We start from the raw sequence: 23253 nt of genomic DNA, 5'->3' as shown, positions 1-23253 counted from the left end.
TATCAGTCTAATAGTCTCTGGGGACATATCACTCTCACACATTTGTGCGCACGCACATGCACATTCAAACCCTCTCCCCAATAATTGCCCAAACCCCACCAAATACAGCAGACCAGCTTGTAGGGGTCACTAGCTGGTGGTTATTCATTAATAACCACCAGCTTGTAGGCATCACCCTAATACTCTGGGTTCAGGCCTCACCCCAAACCCTAAAAAATTACAGTGCTCCCAAATCCAAATACCCAACCCGTACACTGCAGGGATTGGTGTCACTCCAGTAGTTCCACTCAGCCCCCCTGTCAAAATCTCACTGGCTCCCAATACCCCGCTGAACTCAAATACCTCTGGTGGGCCAGGCGATACCTTTATAACTGCCATGCCCGAAACCCACCTCACTCCAATACCAGCCAGGTAACCTAATTCCCCAAATTGCTTAACTACAATATCGTGAAAGACCAAATATTCCAAATGGGGCCGACATAATTCTAGTCCCCCACCCCGTTCAATACTTGTCTGAAACTTAATAGGTAAAAGTGAGGACTGCAGATGCTGGAGATCAGAGCTGAAAAATGTGTTGCTGGAAAAGCGCAGCAGGTCACGCGGCATCCAAGGAGCAGGAGAATCGATGTTTCGGGCACAAGCCCTTCTTCAGGAAGGGCTTATGCCCGAAACGTTGATTCTCCTGCTCCTTGGATGCTGCCTGACCTGCGCTTTTCCAGCAACACATTTTTCAGCTCTGAAACTTAATAGACCTGCTTCAGTGGCCCTGTGGTTAAGTAACCACTTATTACCTCCTCAGTAAACCACATTCCCCCAAAACCCTTGAAACTGAATAGTTCCTGAAACCAAAGATCCCCCTCTATAACCCTTTAAACCAATACAACTTTATATCAAACTTCATTCTTCACATCCTCTTAAACTGCACAACCTCTTCCATACCCCGAAACTAAATACCACTTCTAAATTGCATATCCCACTCTGTGCCCCCGAAACTGAATCTCCTGTTTAGATTTTCTTAATACCCAAAAACACCTCACCAAGGAAGATATCTGTATTCATTAAAGCAAACCCCTTAAGTTCTCTATAATTTCTCAACATATGCCGCCTTGAATCACTCATAATTAACATCCACAGTCCCCTCAATGTCATCTTCAAATCTACTCTTAACATAATATAACTGTTAATCTTTATACATCTTGAAACTTCTTTGTACATCCCATTCTTTACAAGAGGGTTATAAATGTCAGCAAATAGCTGAAAAATAATTGGGGGGGGGGGGGGTGGGGAGGGGGTTTCCTAAAGTAGAATGTCTTCACAATGTGCCTTGTGAACAGCCTCAACTGAGGCTTGCCGACAAAGCACAACGATGGTGTGGTTAGGACTGTATCCAAGAACAATTTGTGTGATGTGGCAGTCCCAGAGAGAGAGAGGGAGGAAGAAATTTGTGCCCTACCTACATTTATGGGTGCACAAATGTCGTGGCTCTTTTGTGAAACTGCACATGCATAGACAAATTTACTGTAGTGATACATTAAATGGTTACTTCCGTTTCAGTGTAGATTAGCTAAAGAAATTTGTTGAACAGTTAAAGCGTGTGTCTTGGCTGCAAGTAGTTAGCTATAAACTTGTGTGTTGACTGAGCAAACAAAAATGTTTGTTTAATATTTTGCTACTGCGAGTTACTTTGTGGCACTGTTTCAATCATAAGCTAAAATGATAAAAGGAAATCTGTTGAATACAGAAACCTATATTTTCTTAAATACTAAATGGACATTTTTCTGCAAAGTGCTCTAGATATACTTTTAGTCAGTATTGTGACCAAAATTCCTCCTTTAAAACTCTGTTTGATGTGGGGAACGATTGAGATACTCACTGTTTTTAATCTCAGTCTTGTGACCAGACAAATTGCAACTTTGGTGTTGCCTTTCATCCTCCAGCCTCCCATGTTCTACCTTCTATACGCTTGAGATCATCCCAAAACGTCACTCACATCAAATGCTATTCGCTTATTACCCCTATGCTCACTACATTGGCTCAATTTGAAAAATCTTGTTTCAAATTCCAGCATGGCAAAGGCTATCCTGATCTTTGTAGTCTTCTTAAGCTCTGAAATTCTTTGCAATCTATACGCTTGCAATTCTGAAACTCTTGTGCATTCTCTATTTCAGTTGCACTACCTCTGACAGCTGTGTCTAAAGCTGCCAATGCCCAATGCTCTGGGATCCCCCCCCCCCCCTAAATTTAAGACGTTCCTTAAACCTCTTCTTGATCAAACTTTGATTTTCTGACCTTGTATCTCTGTGTGGTTCAGTTTCATATTTTGTTTGATTTTGTCCCTGTGCAGCATCTGGGGTGTTTTGTTATGTTAGACAACCGATCTAAATGTAAGATCGTCTTATAAAAATTACATTAATTGTTGGGTACTTTCAATAATGTAAAATGCCTGTTTCTAAAAGTACTTCTCGGAGCCTGGTACAATTTGGGGTGGTGAGGAGTGATGGATGGACCAAAAAGCCAGCTTGAAGAAATAGATTTGAAAGGATGGAAAGGTAGAAAATATGGGGAAAGCGGAGGACATGGATTGAGACAGCAGGAACCTGTCACCAACAGCGTGGAATACATGAGATATGAGAGGCTGGGAGCAGTGGGTATGGGAAAACTGGGAAAGGTGGCCGAGTCGTAGAGATCTGCAGCATGGAAGCAGACCCTTCGGTCCAACCTGTCCATACCGACAAGATATCCCAACCCAATCTAGTCCCACCTGCCAGCACTCGGCCCATATCCCTCCAAACCCTTCCTATTCGTATACCCATCCAAATGCCTCTTAAATGTTACAATTGTACCAGCCTCCACCACATCTTCTGGCAGCTTATTCCATACCCGTACCACCCTCTGCATGAAAAAGTTGCCCCTTAGGTTTCTTTTATATCTTTCCCCTCTCACCCTAAACCTATGCCCTCTAGTTCTGGACTCCCCGACCCCAGGAAAAAGACTTTGCCTATTTATCCTATCCATGCCCCTCATAATTTTGTAAACCTCCAAAAGGTCATCCCTCAGCCTCCGACGCTCCAGGGAAAATAGCCCCAGCCTGTTCAACCTCTCCCTATAGCTCAGATCCTCCAACCCTGGCAACATCCTTGTAAATCTTTTCTGAACCCTTTCAAGTTTCACAACATCTTTCCGATAGGAAGGAGACCAGAATTGCACGCAATATTCCAATAGTGGCCTAACCAATCTCCTGTACAGCCACAACATGACCTCCCAGCTCCTGTACTCAATACTCTGACCGATAAAGGAAAGCATACCAAACGCCTTCTTCACTATCCTATGTACCTGCGACTCCACTTTCAGGGAGCTATGAACCTGCACTCCAAGGTCTCTTTGTTCAGCAACACTCCCAAAGACCTTACCATTAAGTGTATAAGTCCTGCTAAGGTTTGCTTTCCCAAAATGCAGAACCTCGCATTTATCTGAATTAAACTCCATCTGCCACTTCTCAGCCCATTGGCCCATCTGGTCCAAATCCTGTTGTAATTTGAGGTAACCCTCTTCGCTGTCCACTACACCTCCAATTTTGGTGTCATCTGCAAACTTATTAACTGTACCTCTTATGCTCGCATCCAAATCATTTATGTAAATGACAAAAAGTAGAGGGCCCAGCACCGATCCTTGTGGTACTCCACTGGTCACAGGCCTCCAGTCTGAAAAACAACCCTCCGCCACCACCCTCTGTCTTCTATCTTTCAGCCAGTTCTGTATTCAAATGGCTAGTTCTTCCTGTATTCCATTCCTTGCTAATCAGTCTCCCATGGGGAACCTTGTCGAACGCCTTACTGAAGTCCATATAGATCACATCTACTGCCAAGTATGTTTGTCAAGGGCTTTGACTGATGTGTGGATGTAATGTTGGTGTGTCACTTTGTTTAGCTGGGAGGTAGAACAGGGCTTAGTATGGCACAATAGTGTCATAGAGATGTACAGCACGGAAACGGACCCTTCAGTCCCAACTCGCTCATGCCGACCAGATATCCCAGTGCCCAACCCATATCCCTTCATACCCTTCCTGTTCATATACCATCCAGATGCCTTTTATACTATTGTACCAGCCTCCATCACTTCCTCTCGCAGCTCATTCCATACACATACCACACTCTGCGTGAAAAAGTTGCCCCTTAGGTCTCTTTTATATCTTTCCTCTCTCACCCTTAACCTCTAGTTCTGGACTCCCCCACCCCAGGGAAAAGACCTTGTCTATTTATCCTATCCATATCCCTTATGATTTTATAAACCTCTATAAGGTCACCCCTCAGCCTCCAACACTCCAGGGAAAATAGCCCTGGCCTATTCAACCTCTCCCTATAGCTCAAATCCTCCAACCCTGGCAACATTCTTGTAAATCTTTTCTGAACCCTTTCAAGTTTCACAACGTCCTTCTAGTAGGAATGAGACCAGAATTGCACACAATATTCCAAAAGTGGCCTAACCAATGTCCTGTACAAACGCAACATGACCTCGCAACTCCTATATTCAATACTCTGACCAATAAAGGAAAGCATACCAAATGCCTTCTTCACTACCCTATCTACCTGCGACTCCACTTTCAAGGAACTATGAACCTGCACTCCAAGGTCTCTTTGTTCAGCAACACTCCCTAGGACCTTATTATTAAGTGTATAAGTCTTGCTAAGATTTGCTTTTCCAAATGCAGCACTTCACATTTTTCTAAATAAAACTCCATCTACCACTTCTCAGCCCATTGGCCCATCTGATCAAGATCCCATTGTAATCTGCGGTAACCTTTTTTTGCTGTCCACTACACCTCCAATTTTGGTGTTATCAGCAAACGTACTAACTGTACCTCTTATGCTCGCATCAAATCATTTGTATAAATGATGAAAAGTGGCACTCCACTGGTCACAAGCCTCCAGATTGAAAAATAACCCTCCACCACCACCCTCTGTCTTCTACCTTTGAACCAGTTCTATATCCAAATGTTCTCCCTGTATTCCATGAGATCTAACCTTGCTAACCAATTTCCCATGGGGAACCTTGTTCAATGCCTTACTGAAGTCCATATAGATCACATCTACCAGTCTGCCCTCATCAATCCTCTTTGTTACTTCTTCAAAAAACTCAAGTTGATTTCCTACGCACAAAGCCATGTTGACCATCCCTAATCAGTCCTTGCTTTTCCAAATATGTACATCCTGTCCCTCAGGATTCCCTTCAACAACTGCCCACCACCGATGTCAGGCTCACTGGTCTGTAGTTCCCTGGCTTGTCCTTACCACCCTTCTTAAACAGTGGCACCACGTTAGCCAACCTTCAGCCTTCCGGCACCTCACCTGTGACTATGGATAAGGGCAGTGATGATTCAAATAGTAGTCTGGTCAGTGATTCCAGTGGTGAAAGAGCTGTATTTGTGGTGAACAAGGGCAGTACTGCTCAGAAGAATTCTTGGCGATTGTTGAAGTGTAAGATTGCAACTCGATTTGGACAAGCAGCATCTGAATAGTGGCTTAATGAGTACGTGTGAAGTGGGATTGGTGGCAAGGGAATGGAATGATGTGAAGTCAAAATAATGGCCTCTGTCTTGGAACATGAACAGAAATGAGTTTTTTGTACAAAGCAGACAATGGAGACATTATAAATAGTGAAAGATACGTGCTTCAGAAAGCAGTATCTGGCATTTTGTACTCCAGGTTTGGATACATTGGTCATGTTTGAAGATGCACTGAGAGTTATGTCACTTCAGTTTCATTTTAAGAGCCTTTTAAATTGCTTTGCTTAAACTTCTGTTGTCCCAAGGTGTGCCTATTTAATAGGCAGTGATGCAAGTTTAAAGGCATGGGTGATACAGTGGCTTTCTTGTGTTGAGCTGGGGTGGAAGAGAGTGAAATAGCCCAGAATAAATTTCAGAAAATGAAACGCTGCATCCACAATTTGGAACATTGTAGACTTTGCTTTATCATTGTTAAATTGTATCTTAACTTTTAACCTACAAAAATGTTACTCTTAAAATTTGCAAGATTCAAGAATAAAATTGAATTTCTGATTTGCGTCTGAAACATTTCCACTGTTTGGAACTCTCTCTGTTGTAGGGGTTCACCCTGAGAGAAAGGTTGCCCTTCTTCAGATGTGGGAAGGGGAAATCTGTAGTTCAGACTTTCTGTTTATGTTTGAAAATCTTTTAAACTTCTTCGCAAATGCACACTTTATCAAGTACAACATTGTGTGCTGCTGTGTCACAGCAGAATTTTGCTGGCAACTTTGCACTACCAGATTTGTTGCTATTCCTTCACCTCGCACTATCGGAACAAAAGGCCACTGTAGCTACATGAGTGCCGGCAGGCTGAAAAAAATGCTGATGGAAACCTTTTTTGCTGGTTTGACATAAAGATGGAATTTTGTTTTGCAGCTCCCCTCTCAGGCATGGTTTTTGCACATGGATTTGTTAATTTAACTCGCTGTAACTGTTTATAAGGAGAATACCGTGGTTCAAAAGTATGCTGACTATCTCCACCTACAAGATGCATCACGCTGCTTGATCAGAAATAAAAATAGAAAGTGCTAGAGTAACTTAACATGTCTGTCAGCATCTGTGGGGCAGCATGGTGGTTCAGTAGTTAGCAGTGCTGCCTCACAATGCCAGGGGCCTGGGTTTGATTCCAGCCTTGGATAAAGCACATGTGGGGTTTGCACATTCTCATATTGTCGGGGTGCTCCAGTTTTCTCCCACAGTACAAAGGTGTGCAGGCTAGGTGAATTGGCCATAAATTGTTGGTAGTGTCCAGGGATTTGCAACGTAGGTGGTTTGCCATGGTAAAATACGGGATTACAGGGATAGGATGGGGGGTGGGTTTGAGTGGGATGCTGTTTGGAGGGTTGGTGCAGACTTGATGGGCATATTGGCCTCTTTCCACAGTAGGGATTCTATGATTCTCTGCTTCTAAGAGAGAAACCGAACCACTGGAAGATAGAAATAGGAGTGGGATTAGGCCATTCAGCCCATCATGGCTGATGCTCTGTCTCAACACCATACTGACTCCTTTACACCTTAAGCTGCCAGAAGTGTTTCATTCTTAAATATATTCAGTAACTAGCCTTCCACAGCTTTTCTGTGGGAGAGAATGCTCTTGTTTGCCATCCCTGAGTGAAGATATTTTTCACGGCCTATCCCATATCCTGAGACTGTGACCCCTTATTTTGGGTCCTCTGGCACAGGGAATCATCACTGCAACCAGTCTGATTAGAAATTTATGGGATTCCCTCTCATTCTCAAAACTCCAATGAATACTGATGCAGTCAATGCAATCTCCTTAGGGGAAAAACTTGAGAGCCCAGGAATCAGTCTGCTGAAACTTTACATTTCCTCTCTGGAAAGTATATCTTTTAGACTTGGTATTTCCAGTCTGATTTTTTTCTTTTTCAAACTCTTGCTCTGTGAATTTGTAAGAAAGGACAGTACTCCAGAAATGAAAAAGGCTATTTGATCCCACATTGAGTGCATGAACTCTTATCATATCTAATTAAACAAGTGTTTATTGGTTTCTCACATTTTACTTACTCTTCCTGTCAAGGTGAGGAAAATCAATTATGGATTCCAAATGGAAATTAGAAAGTAATTGAAGGGATAAAATACGCAGAGCTTCAAGCGAAGGTGGAAAAGTGAGACTGGCTGGATTGCTTCTGCGTTGCGTACCAATTCAGAATCCAGCAGGAGCCCACCTTGGGTAGAAAATCTACAGTCGAATGACCTTTGGAGAAAAATAAAACATTCTGCCGTCTCAGTCTTACATGGAAGACACCTAATAGTTTTAGACAAAGGGAAACATCCTCTTAACATCCACACTGTCGAGCCCCTTTGGGATCCCATAAGTTTCAATGTGATCACCTGTCATTCATATGAAGTCCAACGGGTGTAAGCCTAGTTTGTCCAATCCTTCGTCATAAAGCAACCCCTTCATCTCAGAAATCCATTGAGTGAACTGTTTCTCAACTACTTCTTGTGTTATTCAAGTAGGGAGACCAACACTACACACAGGATTATGGATGTCCAGCCAGCATGGACTCAATGGGCTGAATGGCCTTCACTTTTGTTGAGATCCTTCTGTGATTCTATTTCCCCTATTATACTCTACCTGTTGGTCTACTCAAGCCTTTGCAAATGCTTCATGCCTTCCTGAGAGCTTACTCTTCCACTTAACCTTTGTCATCAGAAAGCTGGGATGCATATTTGTTGCCTTCATTATGTTTGTTAAAGTATTTTGTAAATATCTGAGACCTCACCACTCATCCTTGTGACACTTCACTAGTTACAGCCTGCCAAGTTAAAAGTGAGCTGTTAATCTTGATTCTCTGCTTCCTATTTGTTATCCAATCCATGCTATTAGACTTAACTCCAGGAGCGATTATCTTGTGTCGCCTTATCAAATGTTGTTTGAAAATCCAAATGCCCGTTAGTACGAGTTTCCTCTTTATCTACCCTGTTACTTACATCCTCAATGTAAAAAAAGCTAATAGATTTGTCAAACATGATTTCCCTTTCATCACTCACAGGGTTTTGAATCTTTGAAATTTTCTACCACACAGAGTGGTTGCTTGTTTGATCTGTATATTCAAGGCTGACTCATTTTAAAGGCTGGTTTAAAATAATTTTGAAATTATTTTTTCCATTACACTTAAGATTGTGAAACTTTAAACCCTCTACTTTAATCTTTTTTGCATTTTGTATCCTGTTGAAAGAAACTTTATCATGCCGGTGACAATACTGGTGTTTGTTCTCAATTTGGACTCGCCAGTGTATTGGAGAGTTTTAGTGTAACAGCAGTGAGCTTGCACTGCTGTATTTTACATGAAAATCTTTTTATTGTATAGCTTTGCTCTGGTGACAGTTACGTTAGCTTTACGTAGACTTTACGTGCAGAAGCAGACTGTTCAGCCAAACAGTGATGTCAGTAATTATGTTTCATATGAGCTGCCGTTATTTTTCATATGAAACCCAATCTGTTCTATACCTTGGTCACTTTTGTAATTAAGGCACTCCCTTAAATGTATTTGTGCTGTTTGCCTAAACTACTCCACACTCTAGCCGTTGTCCAGGTTGAGGTACCTTCAGGTAGACAGTAGCAGTTTGAGATAGCAGCTCGTGATCATAAATAAGCACATGGGTGATGATGGGGTAGTGTAGGGGTTGAGCTGAGAATAGTTCACAGGTCGGTGCAACATCGAGGGCCGAAGGCCTGTTCTACACTGTTGTTCTATGTTCTATCACGTTCCCGGGACAATAATGCATGGGTAATAAATGTGCCCTAGCTAATGGTGCCCACAACCCTGAATTAATATTGAAGTATGTTTCTCCTAGAATTTCCTGTAGTAAGTATCGGTACCTGTTATTTTTATGGCCCTTAGGTCTGGACTGTTCCACAGATGCAAAGATGCTCTCTAAATTGATCCTAACAAATCCATTGAGTTTTAAAGACCCCTATCAGGTCAGTTTAATTACAGTTGCATATATGTTCCACATAATTAGCTATGGTAAATCCCAGGACTCTGATGCTGTTGATGCTTAACTAGACAGGCTTTATTTCATTTTTGAATTTTTTTTAAGCAAATGTATCTTTTCAGTAAACAAAGTTCTTTCATTTTCACATTGCATGAAGCTCTTAGTTTATAACCATCACTACAGTTCAAAGGCTATAAAGCACTCTTGGACATCCGACAGTCATGCAAGTCAAGACAAAATTGCAAGGCTTACCTTTTATTTCAACTCTCAGTTGATTCTAAATGACATGAGTATCTTCAACCTATAGTTAGATCCTGGCTGAGGTTGACAGGAGGTGGAGTGAGTGAGAGAGTCTCACTTTGGCACAATGATATGAAAAAAGTCTCTTCTGAGTTTGAAATTAAAGGCGAATTTGTGAGTACTTTAGAGAGAATTTGTGGCAAGGGGTGTTCTAGACCTGAAATGTTTGCTATATGCCAGCAGAAGGTTCAGCTTTGTGTCCATTCAAAATGGATCAACTGTAACAACTTGAATTTATACACCTCAGTTAATGTAATAAATATTTCCCAATGTGCTCCATAGGTGTATTATAAAGCTGAGTATGATACTGAGCCATGTAAGGGGACATTAAGGTATATCAGTAAGACTTGGTCAGAGATAAGTTTTAAGGACTGACTTGTAAGGAGGGAAGCAGAGAGGTGAGGTGGTGTCAGGAGGAAATTCCAGAGCGTGGGGCTCCACCAGTGAAGGCCCAGCTGCTGGTGGTAGAGCAATTAAAATTGAGGGCACTCTCGAAAGGCCATATTGGGGGAGTGCAGATTTTTCAAATTGAGAGGCTGGAGGATATTACTGGGATATGGAGGGGACAAGACTCTGGAGGGGTTTTAAATTGAAGATAATTTTAAAATCATAACTGTGAGATTGACGAGGAGCAAGTGTAAGTTTAGGCATGGTCAGCAGAGTTTTAGATAACCTCAACCCCAAGTTTAGAGTTGGAGACCAATTGGGAGTGCATTGGAATTGAGTATAGAAGTAATAAAAGCACGAATAAGAGTTAAAAGCATAAATAACAAGGTTGGTTTTGTTTATGATAATTGCCTAATTGGAATTGTTGCATACTCTGTGCAGTTTAACCCCATGAAGAAGTTTACTTCACTTTTTCGCTAAAGGCATACAGCATAATAAGAGCAGAAGCGGGCTTTTTTTTTCTTGTGGGATGTAGACATTGCTAGCTGGCCAGCAGTTGTTAACTGTCCCTAACTACACTGGAGAAGGTGCTGGTGAGCTGCTGTTTTAAAACGCTGCAGTCCAAGTGCTGTGGGATAGACCCATAACGCTCTTAGGAAGGGAATTTCAGGATTTTGACACAGCAACACTGAAGAAAGAGCTTTACATTTCCAAGTCAGGATGGTGAGTGGTTTGGAAGGAAACATTCAGGTGGTGGTGTTCCTATGTATCACGTGCCTGTAATAAGATCTATCTCAGTGGTTTTTAAACCTTTCTTGGCGCAAATGGGTTAGTGATCACAGTCATCTTCCATGGTATCGTACACAAAATGCTATTTTGTTGAAGTGTGTAACTGTGTGTCTTTTTAATCCTTATCCCTGCAATTGTTGCATCCTCAGCACCTAGGTGCTGTTCAAGGATTTTCTGATCATTGAACATTAAGCTAGATTTCTTTTCCTGGATACTTTAAAGAATAAATAAAAACCTCTCTTTTCTAAATAGACTCCAAGTCAGTGTGAGGGTCTGGTTTATCTACCTTAAAATAATTAGAAGGTGCTTGCAGCAACTGAACCTTCAGTTCAGTGAGAGATCAATCTAAGTTTATTTTATATGATGCACATATCACACTAATAATTTTTTTATTCATACCTGTATTTGCCTTTTGGCAAGGTTTATAAACTTGACACTACGTACAAGCATTTAATTTTTAGAATGAGTTTACCCAGTCATACTAATAATTAATTAATGTACAGAAATAGATGCCCATGAGGAATCAACTCTCAAAATATGTTAACAACCATGTATCTATGGTGTGCTTCCTGTGTTCAGATTCTCCTTTGTCCAAAAGTTGACATAGAGTCATACTACACGTAAACAGGCATTTCAGTCCATGCCAACCATAATTACAAACTAAACTATTCTCTCTGCCTGTGCTTGGCCCATATCCCTCCAAACCTTTCCTAGTCATGAACTTATCCAAATATCTTTTAAACATTGTCACTGTACCAGCATCCACCACTTCCTCTGGAAGTTAATTCCTCACACAAACCATTCTGTGTTTAAAAAAAAAAGCCGCTCATGTCTCTTCAAGGTATTTCTCATGGTTTACAGGCACATTGAAACATGCCTTGCAAATACCAGTCCAAACCGCATACCTTCCTGACTGGGATCTATATTGTCATTTCTTCCTTGTAGTTGGGTGAAAGTACTCAAGCACCCCATCCAATGGCCATTACACTGTGCAGTTCACCACCAGGATATTCAGGGACAGACAACAGATACTGTCACTTTGCTAGTGACATTCCTTGAACATGTCAGCAGTGAGTAGCATTGAGACAGTTTAGAGACTTAGAAGGTGCTAGACAATTACAAGTTCATTAGTCCCTTTGAATGTGAAGAATAGTTGCTTTGTTTCTGACCAGCGTTCCATCTGAATTTTCATTATGCGCTGCTTGTTTTAGTTCAAGGAAATTACTTTTCTGTAGCTGTCCATGGGGTATCTTAGACAAAACAACTTGTTTCTGAGTGGTATGCACAATACCTTCATGATTGCTATGTTCATCTGCTGCTGTGCACTCTCCCTGCTTAGAGAGATCTTTAATAGGTCCCCCTCCACTCTGCTACCCCACCATTAAACCTCAGTTTCTGACAACAAGTTGTAATCAATTTTAGAGAAATTGATGGATGTACCATCCTTTCCCAATACAAACAGTTATAACTAATGCATAAACAAAATACTGTGGTTGTTGGTAGTATGCAGTAAGTCAGGCAGCACCAGTGCAGAGAGAAGCAGAGTTAACAGTTTGGATTGCTGCCATTTTGTTGAACCTGGGAAAAATTCGAGATGGGTCTGGCTTTGCAGTTGCAACAGATAGGAAAAGCGGGCTGTAAAGAATAATTGAGGTGGGCAGTGATAGGCTAAGTGGCAGGAAAGATTAATGGAGCAATGATGCAGGCAATGGGGAAAACGCTAAGATGGCCATGGTATGCAAGTGGGAGAAGTGTATAATTACAATTTAGGAATTTCAATTTTAAATGTGGAAATTTGTACTGGATGGCTAAAATTAACCTGAAAAATGGGGGACTGAATTGCAATAGTCTCCTCTGGTTTATTTACTCCTCTCTTTAATCCTACTTCACTTAATTTCAAATCCATTATGCAACCATTAAGAAGCAACCACTATTATATATTAGGTAAAAATAATTACTGTAGATGCTGGAAACCAGAATCTGGATTAGAGTGGTGCTGGAAAAGCAAGCAGTTCAGACAGCATCCAAGGAGCAGGAAAATCGACGTTTCGGGCAAAAGCCCTTCACCAGCTATTATATATTAGCCTACAAGTGTGTGCACTCCCTGGACAAACCTGTCATTATCAATGGATTTGTCTGCATTTAAAACAAAAGTCTGTGCTCTCTGCCTCCAGAACTGTATAGGTTGCTGTCACTGCCTAGGCAGCAGCAGGGCCTGTGCAAAAATTAGATTAGATTAGATTACTTAGTGTGGAAACAGGCCCTTCGGCCCAACAAGTCCACACTGACCCGCCGAAGCGCAACCCACCCAGACCCATTCCCTTACGTTTACCCCTTCACCTAACACTACGGGCAATTTAGCATGGCCAATTCGCCTAACCAGCACATATTTGGACTGTGGGAGGAAACCGGAGCACCGGGAGAAAACCCACGCAGACACGGGGAGAATGTGCAAACTCCACACAGTCAGTCACCTGAGGTGGGAATTGAACACGGGTCTCTGGCACTGTGAGGCAGCAGTACTAACCACTGTGCCACCATGCCGCACATAGCTTCCTGCATCAAAGATTGGGTCCATCCATAACACACAACAATCCAAACCTGTTCTAGCAATTGCCAAAATGTGTTCTGTTTCAAATATTGTGTGATTTTGCTCTGGCAGCCTGATATGAACCTCCGAATTGTAGTTCACAGAGCCCAGCAAGGTGTAGAGCTAGATAGCACAGCGAGCTGAGCCAAGCAGACAGCAGCCAACCACCATGCCTTTTGGAGTGCTGAGCATGTGTGTGTGTATGCATATGCAATAATGTCACTGACATTGCAGTTGTGTCTTTTGGCAAGGTGGTTGTCAACTTTCTATTCCAGGCACACATTAATTGGGCCTGTATTGGGTGGCATGGTGGCTCAGTGGTTAGCACTGCTGCCTCAGCACCAGGGTCCGTGGTTCAATTCCAGCCTTGGGTGACTGTGTGGAGTTTGCACATTCTCCCCATGTCTGTGTGGGTTTCGTCTGGGTGCTCCAGTTTCCTCCCACAGTCCAAAGATGTGTAGGTTAGGTGAATTGACCATGCTAAATTGTCTATATTGTATTAGTCAGAGGGAAATGGGTCTGGGTGGGTTACTCTTCGGAGGGTCAGTGTGAACATGGTGGGCCGAAGGGCCTGTTTCCACACTGTAGGGAATCTAATCCAATCTGATGTCACCAAATTCCTGTACCAATGCAATGGCAGGAGACACTAAAAAATGAATTTAGCTGGTCAACGTGTAATGCCATCCTCCTGCTGAAGTGCTTCCATTTTGCGACATCTGCTCTACACAAAAGTTGAACCAATTCTGTAAGGGGGAGGGGGGGCTTTCCCACTGAAAGAACTGCTAACCAGTTCACAATCACCCGATTGTTGAAATAGTATGTGTTGTAAAACCCCAGCTGGTGCATTGTTGTCCTTTCTAGTCTGGGCTGCTACCTGATTTCAGTCAAACAATGATTTAACTGAATCTTAAACTGCCTTCTGAGCTGGCTGAGCATGTTCTGGGCAGCTAGGATGAGCAATAAATGCCAACCTTGCCAGTAATGCTGACAGCCTATGAATGGATAAAAAAGGTTTAAAATTATCTGCTTCATTAAAAAAAAGCCCTCTACTTTCCAAAAGCTGTTGCTATTTAGCTATAATTAATATTAAATTAAAAGTGTGTATAAGGCTAAAATGTATGATATGAAAATAGATGTTGAATTGGATCTGGAGGAGGCCTTGGGTCAAATATCAAACATCATTTTCTGAAGCTGGATCTAAATATTAATTCTCTGGATAGTATCAGAATGGTTCCTGGAATCAGTGACTTGAATGATGTGGAGCAATGGCATTGTTAATGTTAAAGTAGAATACCTTAACGGGAGCTTTAATAAGGTGCTGCAACCCCCCCCAGTTCATTCATAATTACTGGCCCTCGTTTTGGCAGAAAGGTCGCTAACCAAGGAATGCAGAATGACCAAAGAATTGGAGATTCCAGACAATATATGGTCCAAAAGATCCTCAACAGAACAAGTAAAGGATGACTATGGATCTTCTTAATTGTGAAGGGCAAAGAAGGCCGAGGCCAGAAGATGGTCCCAATTGCTCGCCACAATATGATTACCAACCCATTAATAATATGTGGACAGTGATGGCACTGCATGCTCCCATGTTGAAGAAAGTCAGGTACAAGCATTTACCAGAGTATACTGCGATCCTGGAGAGATGACGTCCTTAAATCAAGGCACAGCTGACGACAATGAGAAGGGTAATGAAATGGAAGAATTGTTACAGCAAGGAAAGGTGTAATTCTGCCCATATGTCAGTGCTAGCTCTTGTAAAGTGTAAAGAGATTACTTTAAGGCAACTAGTTAGAATCTGGAATGTTTTGAATGAATAGGTGACAGAAGCAGAGTCAGTAGTAGCTTTTGCAAAAGGAATGTGCCTGATAAGCAAAACAATTGCAAGGCAACGAGGAGAGAGCATCAGAGTTGAGCTGATTGGATAGCCCTTTCGAACGGCCAGTATTGGCACAATGGGTTAAAATCCATTCTGTGATGTGTTATTGTGTGTGGACCCCAGTAGCAGGTGGTGCAATCAAATCGTTGGCCGTTTCCTGAAGAACACTGGACCTCATGATGCTGTAACCATATAGTGGTTTTTTACAAAGGGTTTTTGGTGGCGATTTCAGAGTAAACCCTTCGAGTATGCACCAATATGTAATTATATATTGAAGTATTCCATCATTTATTTGGACAATTAAGTCAACTGCCCATTGTAATCAATTAAAGGTGGGCCTTGTCCATAATCAGTCTGACTATAAATGCTGCAATATGAGTTAATCCTTTTACAGTAAATTGCCCTATAAGGTGTATTTACTGCAGCTTAAGGTCAAGGGCCAATGTGGGTAGTGATATTGTTGGTCTGCCAGCATACTTGTCGTCTTATCAAGCAAGTATGTAACTTCTTGTCCTAATTTTTTCTGGCATATGGATGAAATGATTTAGTGGCCTCCATGGTCAATGTTGTAATTAACAGCTGATCCCGAAATAAGACATACGATCAAATGCAAAGGTGGTCTTTGCAACATTTGCGGAGCTGATTAGCAATAGTTTAAAAAGTGGCTACCGGCAGACGTCAGCTGGAATGAAGTGATAGACTTTGAAAACTGAAAATAGTGATTAGGAGATATTGGTGTGGTGGGAATATCAGTTAATCAGTCAGTGAGGTAACCAATCTAATTCTGTGCAGACATGGGTTCAAATCCCACCATGATGGTTGGTGAAATTTATATTCAATCTGGAATATTGAGCTAGTGACCATGGTAACTATCAACAATTCTTATAAAACTGCAACTAGCTTATTAATGTTATTTAGGGAAAAGAGCAGAACGTTATTTAAATTAAGAAAGACAACAGAAAGATGCAGCACCAGGGGATTTTTGGATCCTCTTACCTGAGTCATAATAAGCTAACATGCAAGTTCATTGTGTATCAGGAAGGCAAATGGATGGTTTGCCTTTATTTCATTGAGAATTGAGTGTAAAAATAGGGAGGTCTTACTAAAACAGCGTTAGTTTAACCACGCTTAGAGTACTGTGAACATATTTCGTCCTGTTACCAAAGCAGCAATATTTTGGCATTGGAGCCATTCCAGAGAAGGTTCATGAAGTCAAATCCAGATCTGGAGGGGTCTGCTAATGAGATGAGATTGTCGGTTGGGCCTGTCCTCATAGGAGTTTAGAAGAACCTTGTTGAAATTTATAATTAAGGTGATCGATAGGGTACATGTTGTTTCCCTTTGTGGAAGAATTGAGGAGAAAGTGAGGTCTGCAGATGCTGGAGATCAGAGCTGAAAATGTGTTGCTGGAAAAGCGCAGCAGGTCAGGCAGCATCCAGGGAACAGGAGAATCGACGTTTCGGGCATAAGCCCTTCTTCAAGAATTGAGGACCAGAGGGCATAGTATCAAAGTAAGAAATCACCCATTTAAGACTGAGACAAGGAAGAATCGCTTTGAAAGTAGTGAATCTGTGGAATTCTTTAATGCCTAGGGCTGTTGAGGAAGGGCCATTAAGTATATTCAAAGTTAGGATAGATTTTTAATCAGTACGGGTTCTGGAGAAAGGGCAGAAAAATGGAGTTGAGGGTTATCAGATCGACCAGGATGTCGTTAAATGGTGGAGCAGATTCAGTGGGCTAAATGACTAGCTTCTGCATCCCATGGTCTTAAGGTTGAAAATCTGCCATTCTTTCCCGGTATGATCGACTCCAGACACACTGCAATGTGGTTCACTCTTAACTGCCCTCTGAAATAGCCTAGCAAGGCACTCAGTGCATGAGCTGTTTGGAATGAGCAACAATGCCGGTCTTGCCAGCACGCCCACATGAATGATAAATGAAAAACAGTTACTTTTGGAATGCAAGTAAGCTCAGTGATGAGGAATTTATGTACACAGCTTGATGGAACATTAAAGAGAGTACCTGGGTTGATGTGGTGATATCATATTAAAATCAATTCTCTGGAGCTAGGTTTATTAAAGAAGTATAAACGAAAAGATAACTGAGGCCACGTAAATCGATGATAGCTTCTTGAGTGGATTAGAATCAGCATTGGTTTTTCTTGTTTGTTAGATTTATTTAGCCTGTTAACCTGTTCAGCTATGTTGTGATGCCATACCTGACCTGCATCCTAACTCTATCTCCTTTAACAGCGCTGGCTCATTAGACTATCTCAGATTTAAACTTATTAGTTGACTTTGCTGTCATTCTTTTTAATCTTATTTTTATTTCTGCCAGAGCCCTTCCCCCTCAGTTATGTTGATTTAAAGTTCTTTCTGGAGCCCTATTTAGCCTTTCAGCTTTGAACTGTGTCCCTGCCTGGCTTAGGCGATGCCCATCCAGAACCATAGCGTGCTCCTACCAATACAATTATCAAAATCCTATCACATGCAACCACTTTCTTGTTCAAATATCTTTACCACATGTCAGCTTTCCGAATCTATTTCGCCCTATGTAAATTTGCTTGTACTCAAATGTATTGAGCTTGCACAGAATCTGTCAGTTGTTATGACACAAAAGGAGGCCACTCAGCCCATTGTGCCTGTACCAGTTTGTTAAATGAGCATCATGACATGTGTCGATTTCCTGCTTCCACATCCTGCCCCGATAATGTTGCACATCACTCGATTCAAATAATCATCTGAATGCCTTAATTGAATCTGCCTGCACCACACCTTAACTACTGAGTGAAAATTTTTATTTTTTCACAATGCTCTTGCTTCATTTGTAAATCACTTCAAATCTGTGCTCTCTCATTCCTGTTTCTTTTACAACAGGGAACAGCTCCATCTAGTCACCTCATGATTTTGAAAACCTCTATCAAATCTCCTCTCAGCCATGTTCTCTTCAAGGAGACTAGTCCCACATCTTCAATCTTTCCTCCTAATTGAAGTTTCTCATTCTTGTACATCACTTCTGCACTTTATCGAACGCATTCACGTTTTTCCTATAATTCGGCAGCCAGCTGAGATCTAACAAGTTCAGCATCACCCCCTTGCCCTTTAATGCTTTACCCCTATTAATAAAGCCAAGAACTTTATTATTAATATTAACTGCTTTCTCCACTTGTCCTGTCACCTTCAATGATCTGTGCACATGTGCACTCTGCCCTGCCCTCTTTAGAATTGTACCTTCTATTTTACATTGTTTTTCAATGTTCATCCGACCAAAGTGCATCACCTCACACTTCTCTGCACTGAACCTCATTTGTCACCTATATGCAGAGTCCACCAACTTGTTAATGTACTTTTGAAGTTCCACACTGTCCTCCTCACAGTTTATGGTTCTTACAAATTTTGTTTCATCTGCAAAGTTTAAAATTGTTCCCTGTGCATCAAGATCCAAAGAGGAGAAAGTGAGGTCTGCAGATGCTGGAGATCAAAGTTGAAACTTTATTGCTGGAACAGCACAGCAGGTCAGGCAGCATCCAGGGAACAGGAGATTCGACGTTTCGGGCACAGGCCCAAACCACCGCCAAACCACAACAACCCGACGGTCGGAGGAGGAGCGTCTTATCTTCCGACTGGGAACCCTCCAACCGCAGGGGATGAACTTGGACTTCACCAGCTTCTTCATCCCCCCTCCCCCCACCTTGTCTCAGCCGGATCCTTCCAGCCCGGCACCGCCTTCCTGACCTGCAGTCTTCTTCTTGACCTCTCCGCCTCCACCCTACTCCGACCTATCACCCTCACCTTGACCTCTTTCCACCTATCACATTTCCAACTCCCCTCCTCCAAGTCCCTCCTCCCTACCTTTTATCTTCTCCTGCTGAACACTCTCTGCTCATTCCTGAAGAAGGGCCTGTGCCCGAAACGTCGAATCTCCTGTTCCCTGGATGCTGCCTGACCTGCTGTGCTGTTCCAGCAATAAAGTTTCAACATCAAGATCCAAATCCTTAATGTATTGTAAGGATCCCAATATGAACACCCGTAGAACTCCATTACAAACTTTTCTCCAGTCTGGAAAATATCCATGGCTATTTCTCTATTTCCTATCGCTCAACCAATTTTTGTATCTGTGTTGCTCCTATATCTCTTATTACATGCTTCACAATTCAATTATGTAGCACTATCATGTGTGCATGAATACCACATTAACAGCATTACTATCATTCAATCTCTCTGTTACCACTTCACAAAATATCAGCAAATAATTCAACATGATTTCTCATTTAGAAATCAATGATGACTCTTATTAATCAACTCAGCTTTTTCCATTTGACTACTAATTTTATCCTGGGCATACTGAGACATTGTGGCCAGTGGTCTAGCAGTTTCTACATTAATTTCATTCAAAATCCTCAGATGCATCTCATCCAGTTCCAGTACGTTGTCAACATTACAGAACATTTTCCTGATTATTTTTGACCCCTCCTTTTGACAGCATTTCCCCCTCTTTGGCACAGCCTAATCAGCATCATCTTTTGTAAAGACAACTGCAAAGTATTCATTTAAAATCCCTGGTGCGACCCATGCCTCCAAATGTAAATCTCCTTTTAGCCTTGAATCAGCCCTGCACCTCCTTTAACTACCTCTTCTTATTTATATGTCTGGAGATGATGTTGAGATTCTCCTTTGTATTACCTGCTAGTCTTTTCTCAAAATTCCCATTTATTTATCTTATACACTTTTTCATCTCCTGTCTAAACCTTGAGTATTTCGTTTGGTTCTCAACTGTATTTTCTGCATTAAACTTGTCAAGAACACTTTTTTTCCTTTCTGACATTAATTTCTCCCTCCATTGTCATCAAGGAACTTTGGATTTATTTGTCCTACCTTTCCCATTTGAGGGAATATGCCCAAGCCATCACCTCTTTGAAAGTGGCCCATTGCTTGGTTACTGTTAATCATGCCAACCTTAGTATGTAGACCGGCAGAAGAGGGGAGAGGCCATTTTGGATTTGGTGCTTGGCAATAAGCCAGGACTGGTGTCAGATCTCGCGGTGGGAGAACACTTTGGTGATAGTGACCATAACTGCCTCACATTTTCCATAGCCATGGAGAGAGAAAGGAGCAGTTACCATGGGAAGATATTTAATTGGGGAAAAGGAATTTATGACGCTATCAGACAGGAGTTGGGAAAGTACAGACTGTGAGCAATTGTTCCACAGAAAGGGGACAGCAGACGTGTGGAGACTGTTTAAGGAGCAGTTGCAAGTGATGCATAAATTTGTTCCTTTGAGACAGGCAAGAAGGGGTAAGATTAATGAGCCTTGGGGTGGCGAGAACAGAGGAGCTTCTTGTCAAAAGGAAGAAGGCAGCTTATGTAAGGTGGAGGAAGCAAGGGTCGAGCACAGCTTTAGAGGATTACAGGCTTGATAGAAAGGATCTTAGACATGGACTGAGGAGAGCCAGGAGAGGGCATGAAAAAGGCTTGATAGGGAGGATTAGGGAGAACCCAAAGGCATTTTACTCATACGTGAGGAATAAGAGAATGATCATGGAGAAGGTAGGGCCGGTCAGGGATAGCTTAGGGAACTTGTGTGTGGAGTCTGAGCAGATAGGGAAAGCCCTAAATGAGTTTTCACTTTGGTTTTCACTAAGGAAAGGGACCTTGTTGTGAATGAGAACTTTGAGGAGCTGGGATACAATAATACAATAGATCAAGTTTGATGAAGTTGATGTGCTGGAAACTTTGGCAAACATTAAGGTTGATAAGTCCCCAGGGCCAGACCACATTTATCCTAGGCTGCTCCGGGAAGCGAGAAAGGAGGTTGCTAAGCCACTGGCGAAGATCTTTGCTTCGTCACTCTCCACGGGAATTGTTCCAGAGGTTTGGAGGGAGGCGAATGTTGTTCCTCTTTTCAAGAAGGGGAATAGAGAAGTGCCTGGCAATTACAGACCAGTCAGTCTCACGTCTGTGGTCCACAAGGTATTGGAAAGGATTCTGAGGGAAAGAATTTATGACTATTTGGAAAAGTATAGCATGATTAAAGGCAGTCAGCATGGCTTTGTGAGGGGCAGGTCATGTCTCACAAATATTATTGAAGTCTTTGAGGACTTGACGAGACAGCTCGGTGAAGGTCGGGCAGTGGATGTGGTGTATATAGACTTCAGCAAGACATTTGATAAGATTCCCCATGGTAGGCTCATTCATAAAGTCAGGAGGAATGGGATACAGGGAGATTTGGCTGACAGAAGGTAGAGAGTGGTTGTATTCTTCCTGGAGGTCAGTGGTGAGTGGTGTCCCTCAGGGCTCTGTTCTTGGGCCTCTGCTCTTTGCAGTTTTTATAAATGACTTGGATGAGGAGGGTGAGGTGTGGGTTAGTAAATTTGCCGATGACACAAAGGTTGGAGGTGCTGTTGATAGTATCGAGGATTATTGCAGGCTGCAGCGCGACAATGACAGTATGCAGAGAAATGGCAGGTGAAGTTCAACCCAGATAGATGCATTTTGGAAGGTCAAACTTGAATGCTAAATATAGGATTAAAGACAGGATTCTTGGCAGTGTGGAGGAACAGTTGGATCTTGGTGCATAGATCCCTCAAAGTTGCCACCCAAGTGGACAGGGTTGTTAAGAAAGCATATGGTGTTTTGTCTTTCATTAACAGGGGGATCGAGTTTAAGAGCCACAAGGTTTTGCTACAGCTCTGTAAGTCCCTGGTGAGAACACACTTGGAAAACTGTCCAGTTCTGGTCACCCAATTATAGCAAAGATACGGAGGCTTTGAAGAGGGTGCAAAGAAGGTTTACCAGGATGCTGCCTGGATAGGAGGGCTTGTCTTATGAAGAGAGGTTGACTAAGCTCGAATTTCTTTCTCTGTAGAGGAGGAGGAAGAGGTGTGACCTGATCGAGGTATACAAGGTAATGAGAGGCACGGATAGAGTCAATAGCCAGAGACTTTTCCCCAGGGCAGGAGAGACTGGCATGAGGGATCATAGTTTTAAGGTGTTAGGAGGAAGGTGTAGAGGAGACGTCAGAGGTAGGTCCTTTACGCAGAGAGTTGTGAATGTGTGGAATGTGTTGCCAGTCGTGGTGATGGAAGCAGAGTCATCAGGGACATTTAAGCAACTGCTGGGCATGCACATGGACAGCACTGAATTGAAGGGTGCGTAGGTTAGGTTATTTTATTTTAGATTAGGAATAATCCTCGGCACAGCATCATGGGCTGAAGGACCTGTTCTGTGCTGTCTTTTCTATGTTCACTTAATCCTGGCCAACTCTGTTTTTGCCCCATTGAAGACAGCTCTTTGCCTGTTGACTTTTCTCCCACTGTCAAAAATCACAAACATTAGGTTATGGTCCAACAGGTTTATTTGAAAACACACGCTTTCAGAGCCCCAGGCAGCTAGCCAGTGTTTCTCACACTGGATTGTTGTATGTCATTCTCCCTCACCATTTTGAACTGTACGATGCAATACTCACTATCTCCTAAATGTTCTCCCACTGACACGTGATCCACTTAGTCCACCTCATTTTGAAGGATCATGTCCAACAATGCAGCTTTTCTTATTGGATTAGGCACACATCACTGTCAGAAGCTCTCCTGAACACAGTTTAGGAACACTTGCTCCTCACTGGCTATTATACTACCAGTATCCCAGTCTATATATGATTAAGTGAATTCCCCCATTATAACTTGAAATAGCAATAAAACCATCAAGAATGAGTATAAGAACACAGAGTGATTTTGCTAGAATGCTTTCTAGTATAAAATACAAGCACAACAAATTGAGAGGAGGAACTGGGGCTTTTTGTAACAT

General features: G+C 42.2%; 1 protein-coding gene across 2 annotated transcripts in view; it reads left to right on the top strand.

Annotated features, from left to right (window-relative positions):
• The first annotated feature begins 9390 nt into the window (after window positions 1-9390).
• mtdha (metadherin a) overlaps window positions 9391-23253 on the top strand; it is an 83768-nt gene continuing 69905 nt past the window's right edge. Inside the window, exon 1 of one of the 2 annotated variants that reach the window (XM_043687645.2) lies at window positions 9391-9491. In XM_043687645.2, coding sequence (XP_043543580.2) covers window positions 9438-9491 — 54 coding nt within the window. In that variant the 5' untranslated portion in view covers window positions 9391-9437. The remainder of the gene's footprint in view (window positions 9492-23253) is intronic. The other variant, XM_043687643.2, reaches the window with a different exon arrangement.

This window comes from Chiloscyllium plagiosum, unplaced genomic scaffold (genome assembly GCF_037043375.1).
Source record: "Chiloscyllium plagiosum isolate Xiang-an unplaced genomic scaffold, Cpla_swu_hap1 HiC_scaffold_4, whole genome shotgun sequence".
NCBI classification, from domain to species: Eukaryota; Metazoa; Chordata; class Chondrichthyes; order Orectolobiformes; family Hemiscylliidae; genus Chiloscyllium; species Chiloscyllium plagiosum.
The sequence above is the reverse complement of the archived record's forward strand: the minus strand, read 5'-3'. Positions and strand labels throughout refer to the sequence as shown.